General features: G+C 40.0%; 1 protein-coding gene across 1 annotated transcript; it reads left to right on the top strand.

The window, feature by feature from the left end:
- The first annotated feature begins 847 nt into the window (after positions 1-847).
- On the top strand, positions 848-11,536 carry LOC124072915 (myosin heavy chain, fast skeletal muscle-like). Its single transcript, XM_046414696.1, has 40 exons — positions 848-893; positions 1,006-1,228; positions 1,400-1,543; positions 1,648-1,804; positions 1,929-1,956; positions 2,045-2,156; positions 2,238-2,330; positions 2,411-2,474; positions 2,594-2,692; positions 2,783-2,886; positions 2,970-3,108; positions 3,212-3,330; positions 3,432-3,581; positions 3,666-3,836; positions 3,916-4,222; positions 4,504-4,574; positions 4,661-4,748; positions 4,837-4,954; positions 5,079-5,202; positions 5,287-5,423; positions 5,624-5,879; positions 6,042-6,284; positions 6,373-6,549; positions 6,733-6,878; positions 6,997-7,087; positions 7,196-7,585; positions 7,706-7,832; positions 7,988-8,106; positions 8,266-8,462; positions 8,551-8,734; positions 8,812-8,977; positions 9,151-9,275; positions 9,404-9,712; positions 9,806-10,009; positions 10,101-10,226; positions 10,346-10,516; positions 10,638-10,742; positions 10,820-10,915; positions 11,045-11,176; positions 11,423-11,536. The coding sequence occupies exons 2-40, from the start codon at positions 1,025-1,027 to the stop codon at positions 11,438-11,440; spliced, it is 5,811 nt and encodes a 1,936-aa protein (XP_046270652.1). The 5' UTR covers positions 848-893; positions 1,006-1,024; the 3' UTR covers positions 11,441-11,536.
- Positions 11,537-14,409: the final 2,873 nt, after the last annotated feature.

Below are 14,409 nucleotides of genomic sequence, written 5' to 3'. Positions count from 1 at the left end.
GAGCAGCAAGCTTGAAACATATAAGATAAGGTAAAGCAGAGCTGCATCAGCATTTCAAGCTCCTCATTTCTCTCTAAATATTTTTACATTCATGCTCCCTTTAGCAAACCCTTGGCCTTATTTGGTTCACTGGGATGTTTTTATGTTTGAACACAGAAAGTGTAAGTGCGTTTCAGCAACTCCTTGCTCTTTACTGCTATTCTTCCTTTGTTACAGTTGAGATTGTCGTCACAGGTAACATGACTTGTGAAAGAATTAATTCATATTTTAAATTTAAACATTCAAATTGTGCTGGTCACATCCAAGATTGCAATTAAATCAAAGAAATTAAAAGAAAATCAACTTGTATTATATCACAATGCATGCTATATTTTTTAAATTGTAGTTGACAGTGAATTATGCATCCCACCTCCTTAAACATTGCTGCCACAAAATAAGCAACAGGGTGAAAAGAGGCCATGACCAAACTGAGAAAGAGACTGCTGCTGACCAGGCACTCCCACCCCCTATAAAAGAGGGAGCTCTAAACCTTTGCATGAACTGATAGGCTCCACCACAGGTGAGTGTGGTCACTGTGTCCTCAATTTGTACTCCTATTGGTTAGTCGGTAAAGTTATTGTGTTATTTATTGCTTAACCATATTGTCTACAGTTACCTGGATGGCAGTCTTTATTGGACAATATTATGCCAAAGAAAAACCAACACCCAATTATTTAGCTTGTCTCTCTCTCTCTCTTTGTATCTCAATACACACACACAAATATATGTATATATATATATATATATATATATATGTACATATATATATTGTATTCATGTTCAATCATTTTTTTTTATAGCATACCGTGACTCCACCAAAGATTGCACCACACTTTCTTTTGGAACAAGCTGAGGTAAAAGCAATCGCCATAAAGAACATGAAATCACTACTACCAGCTGAAATAAAACATTAAGGCTGTATCATGTTGCTGAGTTGACACAATTGTGAACTCTTCATCTTTTCAGGCTTCACTGAAGTGCCACCATGAGCACGGACGCAGAGATGGAGCAGTATGGCCCGGCGGCCATTTACCTCCGGAAGCCAGAGAAGGAGAGGATTGAGGCCCAGACTGCTCCATTTGATGCCAAATCTGCCTTCTTTGTGGTTGATGCAGATGAGATGTACCTAAAGGGTAAACTGGTCAAAAGAGAGGGTGGCAAAGCCACGGTTGAGACGGACGGAGGAAAGGTGGGTGAATGGTTATGCAGTTAGAGTAGTTAGAGATACCATAATAGAAAATATAATTTAGTCCAACTGTATTGAATCACAGACCATGGAAGTTCCATTCATGGAACTGATGAAACTTTAAACAAAATGTCTCTCAGTGTCTTAAAACTGTTAACTCTATTTTCTATTCAGACGGTCACTGTGAAAGAGGATGACATCCATCCCAGGAACCCTCCAAAGTATGACAAAATTGAGGACATGGCCATGATGACCCACCTCAATGAGCCTTGTGTGTTGTATAACCTCAAAGAGCGTTATGCATCATGGATGATCTACGTGAGTATTCACTACACTATACTAATTGCATGTCTAATGTGTAGGCATGCATATATACGTGTGTAAAACTAGTACCACTATGTTAACGTGTTCTACTATTACAGACCTACTCTGGGTTGTTTTGCGTTGTTGTGAATCCCTACAAGTGGCTTCCCGTGTATGATGCTACATGTGTGGCAGCATACAGAGGAAAGAAGAGAATTGAGGCACCACCTCACATCTTCTCCATCTCTGACAATGGCTATCAGTTCATGCTCACCGGTAAGCTCAAAGTTACTGGTGTTAAAATGAAAATACACAGAAGTAAAATTTATCTTAAACAAATACTTCTTCAAAAGGAAAGGGAAAATGAAACTTACTTGAAGTAATTACATTTGTATTTTAGATCGTGAGAACCAGTCTATCCTGATTACGTGAGTATTAAACAAACTGCCATGCTAAATGTTTCTTAACCTCATGATAATGAAGCAGAATCTTGATAACGTGTCTCTTGTACCTCAGTGGAGAATCCGGTGCAGGAAAGACTGTCAACACCAAGCGTGTCATCCAGTATTTTGCAACAATTGCAGCTATTGGAGCTAAGAAGGCTGAGCCAACACCTGGAAAAATGCAGGTAAAATCGCTTATTTAGAATACACCTGTTTGCAAGAGGAAAGTTAATTTGAATCAACGTAACTTGAATCTTCTCTTGCAGGGCTCTCTTGAGGACCAAATTGTTGCGGCCAACCCTCTGCTAGAGGCCTATGGTAATGCCAAGACTGTGAGGAATGACAACTCCTCTCGTTTTGTAAGTAGAAGAGGGAATATATGAGACTTGTTTGTTTGCTGTTTGCAAAAACTGATGTTTTTAATGATCTGGCTGTCTAGGGTAAATTCATCAGGATCCACTTTGGTTCCTCTGGCAAGCTGTCATCAGCTGATATTGAAACATGTAAGTTTCAACCATGGTATGAGTCAAGATTCATCTCAACCACAATCTGGTCTCTAAAATAACACATTGTAATGGAATACAGTAATCTCAAAGTTTTCATTTGAATTTTTTATTCTTAGATCTGCTGGAGAAGTCCCGTGTCACCTTCCAGTTGTCTGCTGAGAGGAGCTACCATATCTTCTATCAGCTGATGACTGGCCACAAGCCTGAGCTGCTGGGTATGTTTCTGCATGAATTTGAAATAGAAATTTACACAATATCAGAAAAAACACATAAAAACACTATATATTTCGGTTGCGCCCTTACAGAGGCCCTTCTGATCACCACCAATCCCTATGACTACCCAATGATCAGTCAGGGTGAAATCACTGTCAAAAGCATCAATGATGTGGAGGAGTTCATTGCGACAGATGTAAGAACCACATTAACTTAAACAGATACTATACAGGGGAAAATAATTCACATACTAATAACTTTGTCTCACTTGCATTACAGACTGCAATTGACATCTTGGGCTTCACTGCTGAGGAAAAAATAGGCATCTACAAGCTGACTGGAGCTGTGATGCATCATGGAAACATGAAATTCAAGCAGAAGCAGCGTGAGGAGCAGGCTGAACCTGATGGCACTGAGGGTAATTGCTTAAATACCACATTCTCATCATGCACACGTTTGTAGTGGGTAAAACTGTAATGTGTTAATGTGTATTTAGTGCATTATGTGTTTCTCTCCATCAGTGGCTGACAAAATCGCTTATCTCCTGGGCCTGAACTCAGCCGATATGCTGAAAGCTCTGTGCTACCCAAGAGTCAAGGTCGGAAATGAGATGGTGACCAAAGGTCAGACTGTGCCACAGGTAATAAAAAAAAGAATTTGATGGTTGACAAAAAGAATACAGAAATACTTTCTTTGTGCCAAATATTCTGAACAATCTCTACACTAAAATCCATGTTTTAGGTCAACAATGCTGTCAGTGCTCTGTGCAAGTCCATCTATGAGAAAATGTTCTTGTGGATGGTTGTCCGTATCAATGAGATGCTGGACACAAAGCAGGCAAGACAGTTCTTCATTGGAGTGTTGGATATCGCTGGATTTGAGATCTTTGATGTGAGTTGTTGAAGCATATCTGAGCACTTTTAAAGTTCAGCCCTATTTTGCCATGACATTGACAATGTTTTTCCATAATTCCAGTTCAACAGCTTGGAGCAACTCTGCATCAACTTCACCAATGAGAAACTGCAACAGTTCTTCAACCATCACATGTTTGTCTTGGAGCAAGAGGAGTATAAGAAAGAGGGCATTGAATGGGAGTTCATTGACTTTGGTATGGATTTGGCTGCCTGCATTGAGCTTATTGAGAAGGTAAGACAAGTCTGTCGGGTAGAACTGAATTTCTGTTGTCTGTCTACCTTATTTTGAAATTGTCAAAATGTCCCTTCAGCCAATGGGCATCTTCTCCATCCTTGAAGAGGAGTGCATGTTCCCCAAGGCCTCTGATACAACTTTCAAGAACAAGTTGCATGACCAGCATCTTGGCAAGACAAAGGCCTTTGAGAAGCCAAAGCCTGGAAAGGGCAAGGCTGAGGCACACTTCTCCCTGGTGCACTATGCTGGTACAGTGGACTACAATATCACTGGCTGGCTGGACAAGAACAAGGATCCCCTGAATGACTCAGTTGTTCAGCTCTACCAGAAGGCTTCAAACAAACTGCTGGCCTTCCTTTACGCAGCCCATGCTGGAGCTGAAGGTAAAAAATTAAGAGTCATCAGAGTATTCAGAAACCGCATCCCTAGTACAGATGTTTTAATCTGTTTAACTATTTTTACTCTTAAAGACAGTGAAAACTGCAGTGTGCAGGAGGTGGAATAAGTTTGTAGTGATGGGTAAGAATCACTTGGGTCAGGCTTAGTAAGAACTTGATGACAACTATGCGGTATTTTATTTATTGTTATGAATGTAAAAAAATTAGCTCCGTTGTTACTCCAGTCCTTGTTCAGTGTTATTGACATTCATTATTTTGCAAACCAGAGGCTAGTGGTGCCAAGAAGGGCGGTAAAAAGAAGGGCGGTTCCTTCCAGACTGTGTCTGCTCTTTTCAGGGTATGTATTTTTTCATATATTTAGATAACGATTATAAACCTCTGAAAAATACTAATGTCTTATTATCTTATGATGCTGTTCCACAGGAGAACCTGGGCAAGCTGATGACCAACTTAAGGAGCACTCACCCTCATTTTGTCCGCTGCCTGATTCCCAATGAAACCAAGACCCCAGGTAAAAAACACATAACCCACCATTGTGTGCTGTGTGTAACATGGCCACATGAAGATTTTTTTAAATACATTAACTTTGCAATATGCAGGTCTTATGGAGAACTTCTTGGTCATCCATCAGCTGAGGTGTAACGGTGTGCTGGAGGGCATCAGAATCTGCAGAAAGGGCTTCCCCAGCAGAATCCTCTATGGTGACTTCAAGCAGAGGTAATTTTCAGGTGGATCAATAAAATTTCAATTGGTTTATGAAGCATTGCGGCAGAGGTTGTCAGACAGAGAGCAGAATAAACTACATAAAACAACAAATACAAATACATAATTTTCCTTGCAGGTACAAAGTGCTGAATGCCAGTGTCATCCCTGAGGGACAGTTCATTGACAACAAGAAAGCTTCAGAGAAGCTGCTGGGCTCCATTGATGTGGACCACACTCAGTACAAGTTTGGACACACAAAGGTTCATTCTCATAGATAACATTACTTTCATAGTTTTCCTGTTTGATGCATGTTTGCTTAAGTTTTGTTTTCTGAAACTACATAGGTGTTCTTCAAAGCTGGTCTGCTGGGTCTCCTGGAGGAAATGAGAGATGAGAAACTGGCTGAGCTGGTGACCATGACTCAGGCTCTCTGCAGGGGATATGTCATGAGGAAGGAATTTGTTAAGATGATGGAGAGGAGGTAGGATTATTATACACTAGACTGAACTGTTTGGTCCATTTGTGTGTTCAAAATGAATGCCTTTATTTTGTAATCCTGACATAAAAAAATTGTATTTTTTATGATATTTTCTATATTTATTTTATTATTTAGATGATAATTCTCTTTATTTCAAAACCCATCCCAGTGAAAATGATATTTTGTTCATTTTTATTGTACAGAGAATCGATCTTCGCCATCCAGTACAACATCCGTTCATTCATGAATGTGAAGAACTGGCCATGGCTGAAACTGTACTTTAAGATCAAGCCTCTTCTGAAGAGTGCTGAGACTGAGAAGGAGCTGCAGCAGATGAAGGAGAACTATGACAAGATGCAGTCAGACCTGGCTACTGCATTGGCCAAGAAGAAGGAACTGGAGGAGAAGATGGTTTCCCTGCTGCAGGAAAAGAATGACCTCCAACTGCAAGTGGCTGCAGTAAGTAGGAAACAAAAAGAAGTGTGATTCTGTCACATACACAGTTCACTTATGGAACACTATTACTCACATTTAAAGATATCTAGGTGTGAAGAAGCGGCCACATATCAGCCACATACAGTCTTCTAAACTTTTTCAACTGTTTTTTTTTTCTTTTTTAAGGAAGTTGAGAACCTCTCTGATGCCGAGGAAAGGTGTGAGGGGCTCATCAAAAGCAAGATCCAACTGGAAGCTAAACTCAAAGAGACAAGTGAGAGACTGGAGGATGAAGAAGAAATCAATGCTGAGCTGACTGCCAAGAAGAGGAAACTGGAGGATGAATGCTCTGAGCTCAAGAAAGACATTGATGACTTAGAGCTCACCTTGGCTAAAGTGGAGAAGGAGAAACATGCCACAGAAAACAAGGTTCAAATGATATTAAACTTACATTTTTTAAAAAATTGACAATATGGATAAAAGTGATGGAAATAATGACCCTTTCACATCATTTTAGGTGAAAAACCTGACAGAGGAGATGGCATCTCAAGATGAGGCCATTGCCAAGTTAACCAAGGAGAAGAAAGCCCTTCAAGAGAGCCACCAGCAAACACTTGATGATCTCCAGGCAGAGGAGGACAAAGTCAACACTCTGACCAAGGCCAAGACAAAGCTGGAACAGCAAGTGGATGATGTAAGAGAACCGTTGTTATGATGACTTGTTTCCATTGTCAGGTAGCTGAAACTGTGTTTTAAATGACATGAAAAGAATTCAACACAATATGTCCTGTCAACATTTCAACATTATCTGAAAAGCTTGTTTGTATTTATGCTGTTGTCTTTTAAATACCTAAAATCAACTTCTGTCATGCCATAGCTTGAGGGGTCACTGGAACAAGAAAAGAAGCTCCGCATGGACCTTGAGAGAGCCAAGAGGAAGCTTGAGGGAGATCTGAAATTGGCCCAGGAATCCATAATGGATCTGGAGAATGACAAACAGCAATCAGATGAGAAAATCAAGAAGTACGATTTTAACATTTTTTTTTGAAGTTATTAATCTCTTTTTCAGGATCTCACTCATTACAATCCAACAACAGTAAAAACCATGAAAGTGAAAGATTTTTTTGCTATCCTCATCAAGGAAAGACTTTGAGATCAGCCAGCTCCTCAGCAAGATTGAGGATGAACAGTCTCTTGGTGCTCAGCTTCAGAAGAAGATCAAGGAGCTCCAGGTACCTTATTCAACATACATACAGTATCAGATGCAGGCAAAACAGCCTCAGTAAGTGGAAAACAGCAAATTATGTTGCAATTTATAAACCTTGTTACATCAAATCTAGGCTCGTATTGAGGAGCTGGAAGAGGAGATTGAGGCTGAGAGGGCTGCCCGGGCTAAAGTTGAGAAGCAGAGGGCTGACCTCTCCAGGGAGCTTGAGGAGATCAGTGAGAGGCTGGAGGAAGCTGGTGGAGCAACAGCTGCTCAGATCGAGATGAACAAGAAGCGTGAAGCTGAGTTCCAGAAGCTGCGTCGTGATCTTGAAGAGTCAACCCTGCAGCATGAAGCTACTGCAGCAGCTCTCCGCAAGAAGCAGGCTGACAGTGTTGCAGAGCTGGGAGAGCAGATCGACAACCTCCAGCGTGTCAAGCAGAAGCTGGAGAAGGAGAAGAGCGAGTACAAGATGGAGATTGACGACCTCTCCAGCAACATGGAGGCTGTTGCAAAGTCTAAGGCAAGTGATTCGTTCTTAATTTGCCTTTTGTTATACTCAGAAACAGCGACTGCTACTACCAAATACGGCATTGACATACAACATCAATACTCAATACACATCCTGTTGTGTTGTTTATAGGGCAACTTGGAGAAAATGTGCAGAACTCTTGAGGACCAGCTGAGTGAACTCAAAGCCAAAAATGATGAGAATGTTCGCCAGCTGAATGACATTAATGCACAGAGGGCCAGACTGCAGACAGAGAACGGTGAGTCAACTGTAATTAGTAACACACATATATGATACATAAACACATTAAATGGCAACATACCTGTATCATCAATGTACTGTACTGTAAAAATAGGTACTTAGACATCATGAAAGTTATCTTCATTAACAGCACATGAACATTCTGTCATTCAGGTGAGTTTGCACGCCAGCTTGAGGAGAAGGAAGCTCTTGTTTCCCAGCTGACCAGAGGCAAACAGGCTTATACTCAGCAGATTGAGGAGCTTAAGAGACACATTGAGGAGGAAGTGAAGGTATGAAAAGTTCATTTTCTTTTATTCTCAGAATGCGTATGTATTGGTTTGGTTGGTACTCTATTACGTATGATCATCTGAGAAACGTTGTCAACCATGTGTCTCAAAAAAGGTGCTTTATCTCTGATGTAGCTCTGACATGGACTGTTTGTTCAACAGGCCAAGAACGCCCTGGCCCATGCTGTTCAGTCAGCCCGCCATGACTGTGATCTGCTCAGAGAGCAGTTTGAGGAGGAGCAGGAGGCCAAGGCTGAGCTGCAGCGAGGAATGTCCAAGGCCAACAGTGAGGTGGCTCAGTGGAGATCCAAATATGAGACTGATGCAATTCAGCGTACTGAGGAGTTGGAGGAAGCAAAGTACAAATTCCTCTATCTATTTCTTGATGTTTTTATTTTTTGCAATCCTGTTATTCAGCTAAACAAAGCAAATTCTTCTTCACGACAGGAAAAAGCTTGCCCAGCGTCTGCAGGAGGCTGAGGAATCCATTGAGGCCGTGAACTCCAAGTGTGCCTCCTTGGAGAAGACCAAGCAGAGGCTGCAGGGTGAGGTGGAGGACCTCATGATTGATGTGGAGAGAGCTAATGCTCTGGCTGCCAACCTTGACAAGAAGCAGAGGAACTTTGATAAGGTACATAAATGTTACAAAGAAAACAAAATCGGAATTATTCAAATAAAATCATTTTTCACACATCAATATTTTTACAGGTCCTTGCAGAGTGGAAACAGAAGTATGAGGAAGGCCAGGCAGAGCTGGAAGGAGCTCAGAAAGAGGCTCGCTCTCTAAGCACTGAACTGTTCAAGATGAAGAACTCTTATGAGGAGTCTCTGGATCACCTGGAGACCATGAAGAGAGAGAACAAGAACCTGCAGCGTATGCCAATCTTACTATATTTAATATAAATTCAGCAGTTGTTTTTCTTTGACTTCTGTGTAGTTTATGAGCTTTTATGGTGGTAACATCCTTGACACATATCATCACCTGTTTATGATGTATAATGCATAGTCGTGATACTTTAATTGTACTTGGCTTTGGTTGTTCTATAGAGGAAATCTCAGACCTGACTGAACAGATTGGTGAGACTGGAAAGAGTATCCATGAGCTGGAGAAAGCCAAGAAGACTGTGGAGACTGAGAAGACTGAAATTCAGTCAGCATTGGAGGAAGCTGAGGTAAAATTGTGATTACTATATTGGACCACTGATGTGATTAAAAACATTTTTAAAATGTAACCATGTATTCACTTTGATTTTGCTTCCCCAAAAAGTATGTTTTGCTTTGTTTGTGACTTTTCTCACAGGGTACACTGGAGCATGAGGAGGCCAAGATTCTCCGTGTTCAGCTTGAGCTCAACCAGGTCAAGGGTGAGGTTGACAGGAAGCTGGCAGAAAAGGATGAGGAGATGGAGCAGATCAAGAGGAACAGCCAGAGGGTGATTGAGTCCATGCAGAGCACTCTTGATGCTGAGGTCAGGAGCAGGAATGATGCCCTGAGGGTGAAGAAGAAGATGGAGGGAGACCTGAATGAGATGGAGATTCAGCTGAGCCATGCCAACAGGCAGGCTGCTGAGGCCCAGAAACAACTGAGGAACGTACAGGGACAACTCAAGGTAAAGTATATATCATGATATATATTTAATAAAAATAGAATTTAAAACTAGCAAATAAAATGGTAGAGAAAGTTCACTTTTTTCTGCTATCAGGATGCCCAACTGCACCTTGATGATGCCGTCAGAGGACAGGAAGACATGAAGGAGCAGGTTGCCATGGTGGAGCGCAGAAATGGCCTGATGCTGGCTGAGATTGAGGAGCTGAGAGCTGCTCTGGAACAGACAGAGAGAGGACGCAAAGTGGCTGAGCAGGAGCTGGTTGATGCTAGTGAGCGTGTCGGACTGCTTCACTCTCAGGTTTGTTTTCACTGATTAAAAAGAACTGTGTCCCATCAAAGATGCAAGACATTTACACATAAAACATTGTGTTGTCTTGGTCTTTATTTAGAACACCAGTCTTCTGAACACCAAGAAGAAGCTGGAGGCTGACCTTGTCCAGGTTCAGGGTGAAGTGGACGATGCTGTTCAGGAAGCAAGAAATGCTGAAGAGAAAGCCAAAAAGGCTATCACTGATGTGAGTCTTATGTTTTATGTTTAATGCTACTTCAACAAATACGTGATCCAGTTCTTGCTTGACAATTAATGTCTGGCGGGACAAAGACAATCCTAATTTCAAACTTCCCTTCATGTCAGGCTGCCATGATGGCTGAAGAACTGAAGAAGGAGCAGGACACCAGTGCTCACCTGGAGAGGATGAAGAAGAACCTGGAGGTCACTGTCAAGGACCTGCAGCACCGTCTGGATGAGGCTGAGAGCCTCGCCATGAAGGGTGGCAAGAAGCAGCTCCAGAAACTGGAATCCAGAGTATGAACTGCATACACTTTAAACGATCATGATATTTTTAGCTTTAGGATTTAAACTACACTTTCTACTAAACGTTTTAATGAATTTAATGATTCTTTTTTTAATCACCAACATTTTACAGGTGCGTGAGCTGGAGACTGAAGTTGAGGCTGAGCAGAGACGTGGAGCTGATGCTGTTAAAGGAGTCCGCAAATATGAGAGGAGAGTGAAGGAGCTGACATACCAGGTTAATCAATTTCACCAAAAGAAAACAACACTTTGACGTCTTTGTCCTCATTCACTTACAATCCTTTATTTTCGTAGACTGAGGAGGACAAGAAGAATGTGAACAGACTTCAGGATCTGGTGGACAAGCTGCAGCTCAAAGTCAAGGCTTACAAGAGACAGGCTGAGGAGGCTGTAAGTCAAATGTTTTATGATCCCATATTGTGGAAAGGGAACACAAATCAGTAATGACGTAAAGAAACTATAGTCGTAAAATGGAATATTCATAAAACACAACACATTCTCACTCCAATTCCTTCACAGGAGGAGCAGGCCAACTCTCACATGTCCAGGCTCAGGAAGGTTCAGCATGAGCTGGAGGAAGCTCAGGAGCGTGCTGACATTGCTGAGTCCCAGGTCAACAAGCTGAGAGCCAAGAGTCGTGAGGCTGGAAAGGTAACCATTTATGTTATTATATTTCATGTAAAACTTGTGTGGGCAATTTAGTTTTATGGGATTGTTTAAGTTAGTTCATGGTAATCTAAATGTATTCTCTATAGTGTTGTTTACATTGCATAGATTGTGTAGAGATTTTAGTATGGTCAATTCAGTTATCAAGTTTACTTGCACGACCATACAAAATAGATAGCTTCAATGTTGGTACATGATGAATAATTTTATTTTTCTTGATTTTTTTGCCAGTCTGACAGTGCTGAATAAGAGACATCATCCCTTTGGATCTTTTGACAGAGTGCATAAAATATGAACTTACTGTTGAATTGTCCTTTTATGATGTCAATAAAGTGTTTCATTTAATATTTATTCTGTATTATTTAGTCTCTACTTCATTTGTAAAAGTCACAGTATTCAACACAGCATTTGAAGGTTCATCTGATGACTTTGCTGGAATGTTTGCTAATGTAGTTAGCAAGCAGGCTCTGGTAGCTGAACATTTTCCTTCCTTATGATGAACAATGATTCATCCCAAAGGACAAGGAAAGTAGTTCAGTTTAGTGTTCAACCTTAAAACACCCAATGACATCTTGACATTTTATAGAGATAAATACAGAATCGAAGGCAAAATGTAACCTTCTGAACCACAATTAATTTTCATTCACATGTTACAGTTTCAATACAGATGGATTGTAAACATTGTCCATACTTTTCACTAAACCACTGACGAAAGTAAGTTCATTACTTCTATTTATGGATAGAGAGTGCCTTCCTCATCAAATTCAACAGAACAAAAATGCACATATTTCAGGAATATATTTCCCTGATGTGAAGTGTGAGTAGTTCCTCTATATAATCTACATAATGCATATATACTGCAGATTTAATTGAAGTTGGTCCAATAACAAAACATTAATTCAGATTAAGCAGTACAAAGGTTTAATGCAAAACATCAAATTGTGACAGACTGAATTTTAAAGTTTGAATTGATAAATCCAACAGTTAGCACCAAAGTAAAACCACATGCTTCATTGTATCTGGACACTCTAACTGCAACATAACTGTATTGTCACCCTAAGCTGTTATCCAGTTTGTGCCAGAATAGGAAAGCTGACAAGTTCAAACGTGCTGCTCAGGCAAGTCCAAGTGAGGTTTTGACAGTAAGAAATCAAACCAAAAGCATATGTGCATATATCAATTCAGAGGCTTCTGAAGAGTTAATTTGCAAAAACAGATAAAAGCAATTCTTAAGATAAACAAGCATTGACATTTCCTGGATTGCACACACATACACACACACACACACACACACACACACACACACACACACAGTGAATAAATTAAAGAAAAAGGTTTGGGGAAATAAAAACAGAGATATCGTTTTCTGAAAATGAACCTGAAAATGAATCTACTCCAGAAGCCTCTGTCATCAGTTTATGAGTTTATGCACGCTGACACATGAGGCCAGACTTTCAGATACCTTTCTATTTTTGATCATGCTGTAGGTCTACAACCTTACCCTAATTAAAAATTTGAGCAGTCATCAAATAACATAGACCCCTTACAAAATCTGATCTCACAGCACAGCTCATATCCATATTAAGAATGTTGAATGCAGAGATTGGAAAACTGAAAAAATACAGTAATTAAATTAAAGCCATTTCTGCTGCAGCATCCCCACAACATTTTTGATTTTTGTGATTCAGAAACTGTGACTCAGTTGGACTCTCATTTAAACTGGTTTGAAAGCTGCTCCTTAGGCCGTTATATACACTACACCATATTATGTTGAGAGCAAATGAAAATAAACCTTCAAAGACTCAAATTTCAAGGGGCCCTCAATAGTCTGTTTGACTCTCATTGTTAGTTATGCGTTCTTATCTATAAACTGTCATAAATTTCCATAGCCAAAACTGACTGGACATAGAATATTTACCTAGGCCCAAAAAGTGCTGTAACCTTAGTTGAATGTTGCTAAACCACAAATGTATTTCATGACTGATATATGAGTTCCAAAGGACTTTTGAGTTATTCTTGCCTTGAAACTCTGCAGCTGACACTAAATGATTCAGAAAATCAAGGTTCTATGGTTGTCTAATACATGGCTACAACTTTGAATGCTAAAATCTTGTAAAACCAACATGAAAAGACAATTTGGAGATAAATGGTCACTGGAAAAAATGTGTAATTCTATGTACAGATGTGAATCATACCATACATAAATGACTGCACAAGGTGAACTGGGCTAAAGCTGGTGCTAGAATGAACTCTAACTGCAAGAGAGGGGCTACAAGAAAGAACAAGACTTGAAAATATAAAATTGTGTAATTCATGAGATGCATTTACACTTGGCTATTTTATGCTTCCTGGGTAGATAAACTAGCCTTCCCAAATCAAACTAGTCTTGCGGCTGTGTGCCTCTATGCTCAGCCAAGTTTGGGTTTATATTCATATCTATCCAGATTCATAAATTACATGTAGTGAGGACTATAAAGACTATAAATTATAAATAATTTAATAAATGGCATTAAGTGTAGTCTTGTTCTTGGCATAATGGAAGTTATTACTATGCTTGGCATGTCACTATGTTATGGCATTTATGATCCAAGCGAAAAGTTTCCAGTGAGAAACATGCTGTCTTCATTTAAAGACTATTTTTACAGAGGACTAAAGAGGACTGATTGAGAGCTTCACGTGGTTCAGCAACAACCACTTGACATTCAATATCAGTTTATTAGTCTTTGAGTTAATTGAAAGAAACAAAAAAAGACAATTTCTTGTTCACATGCTTGGCCAAAAAAGGTGTTTCTGAAAATAAATGAAGAAGATACAAATTCTAATATCTGAATGATTCACACACATCTTCAACCTGGCAGCAGAGAAGATTTATCTTCTATTGTACCATGCAGGACTATGCAACCACCAATGGTCAAATCACAATAAAATCACAATAATCACACCCATCTGTGCTTCCCCCAGTAGGAATATAAGATCCTCTTGCTTTTTCTTGATATATCTAAAAAATATATATGGTTTGGCTGCTTCACTGCAAAGTGGGTGAGGGTGTGGGTGAAGCCATTAAGGGAGCTCCATATGTGCTCATACAACTGATAACTTTCATTATCCTTATTATTTCAGGACTATAGTAACTTTAACAGCAACGCTTAATGCTTAATACAGCACACCTGGCATAAAGCCACAGCATTAGAGTGTTTTATCTGTGATCTACTATAATA

The sequence above is a fragment of the Scatophagus argus genome, chromosome 16, assembly GCF_020382885.2.
Source record: "Scatophagus argus isolate fScaArg1 chromosome 16, fScaArg1.pri, whole genome shotgun sequence".
Taxonomy (NCBI): domain Eukaryota; kingdom Metazoa; phylum Chordata; class Actinopteri; family Scatophagidae; genus Scatophagus; species Scatophagus argus.
The sequence above is the reverse complement of the archived record's forward strand: the minus strand, read 5'-3'. Positions and strand labels throughout refer to the sequence as shown.

Excerpts from the sequence above, each read along its gene's own strand:
- LOC124072915 (XM_046414696.1), top strand. The coding sequence starts at position 1,025 with ATGAGCACGGACGCAGAGATGGAGCAGTATGGCCCGGCGGCCATTTAC. Across the intron at positions 1,544-1,647 it reads ATGCATCATGGATGATCTAC|ACCTACTCTGGGTTGTTTTG; the intron begins GTGAGTATTCAC and ends CTACTATTACAG. Across the intron at positions 9,276-9,403 it reads CAGCATTGGAGGAAGCTGAG|GGTACACTGGAGCATGAGGA; the intron begins GTAAAATTGTGA and ends CTTTTCTCACAG.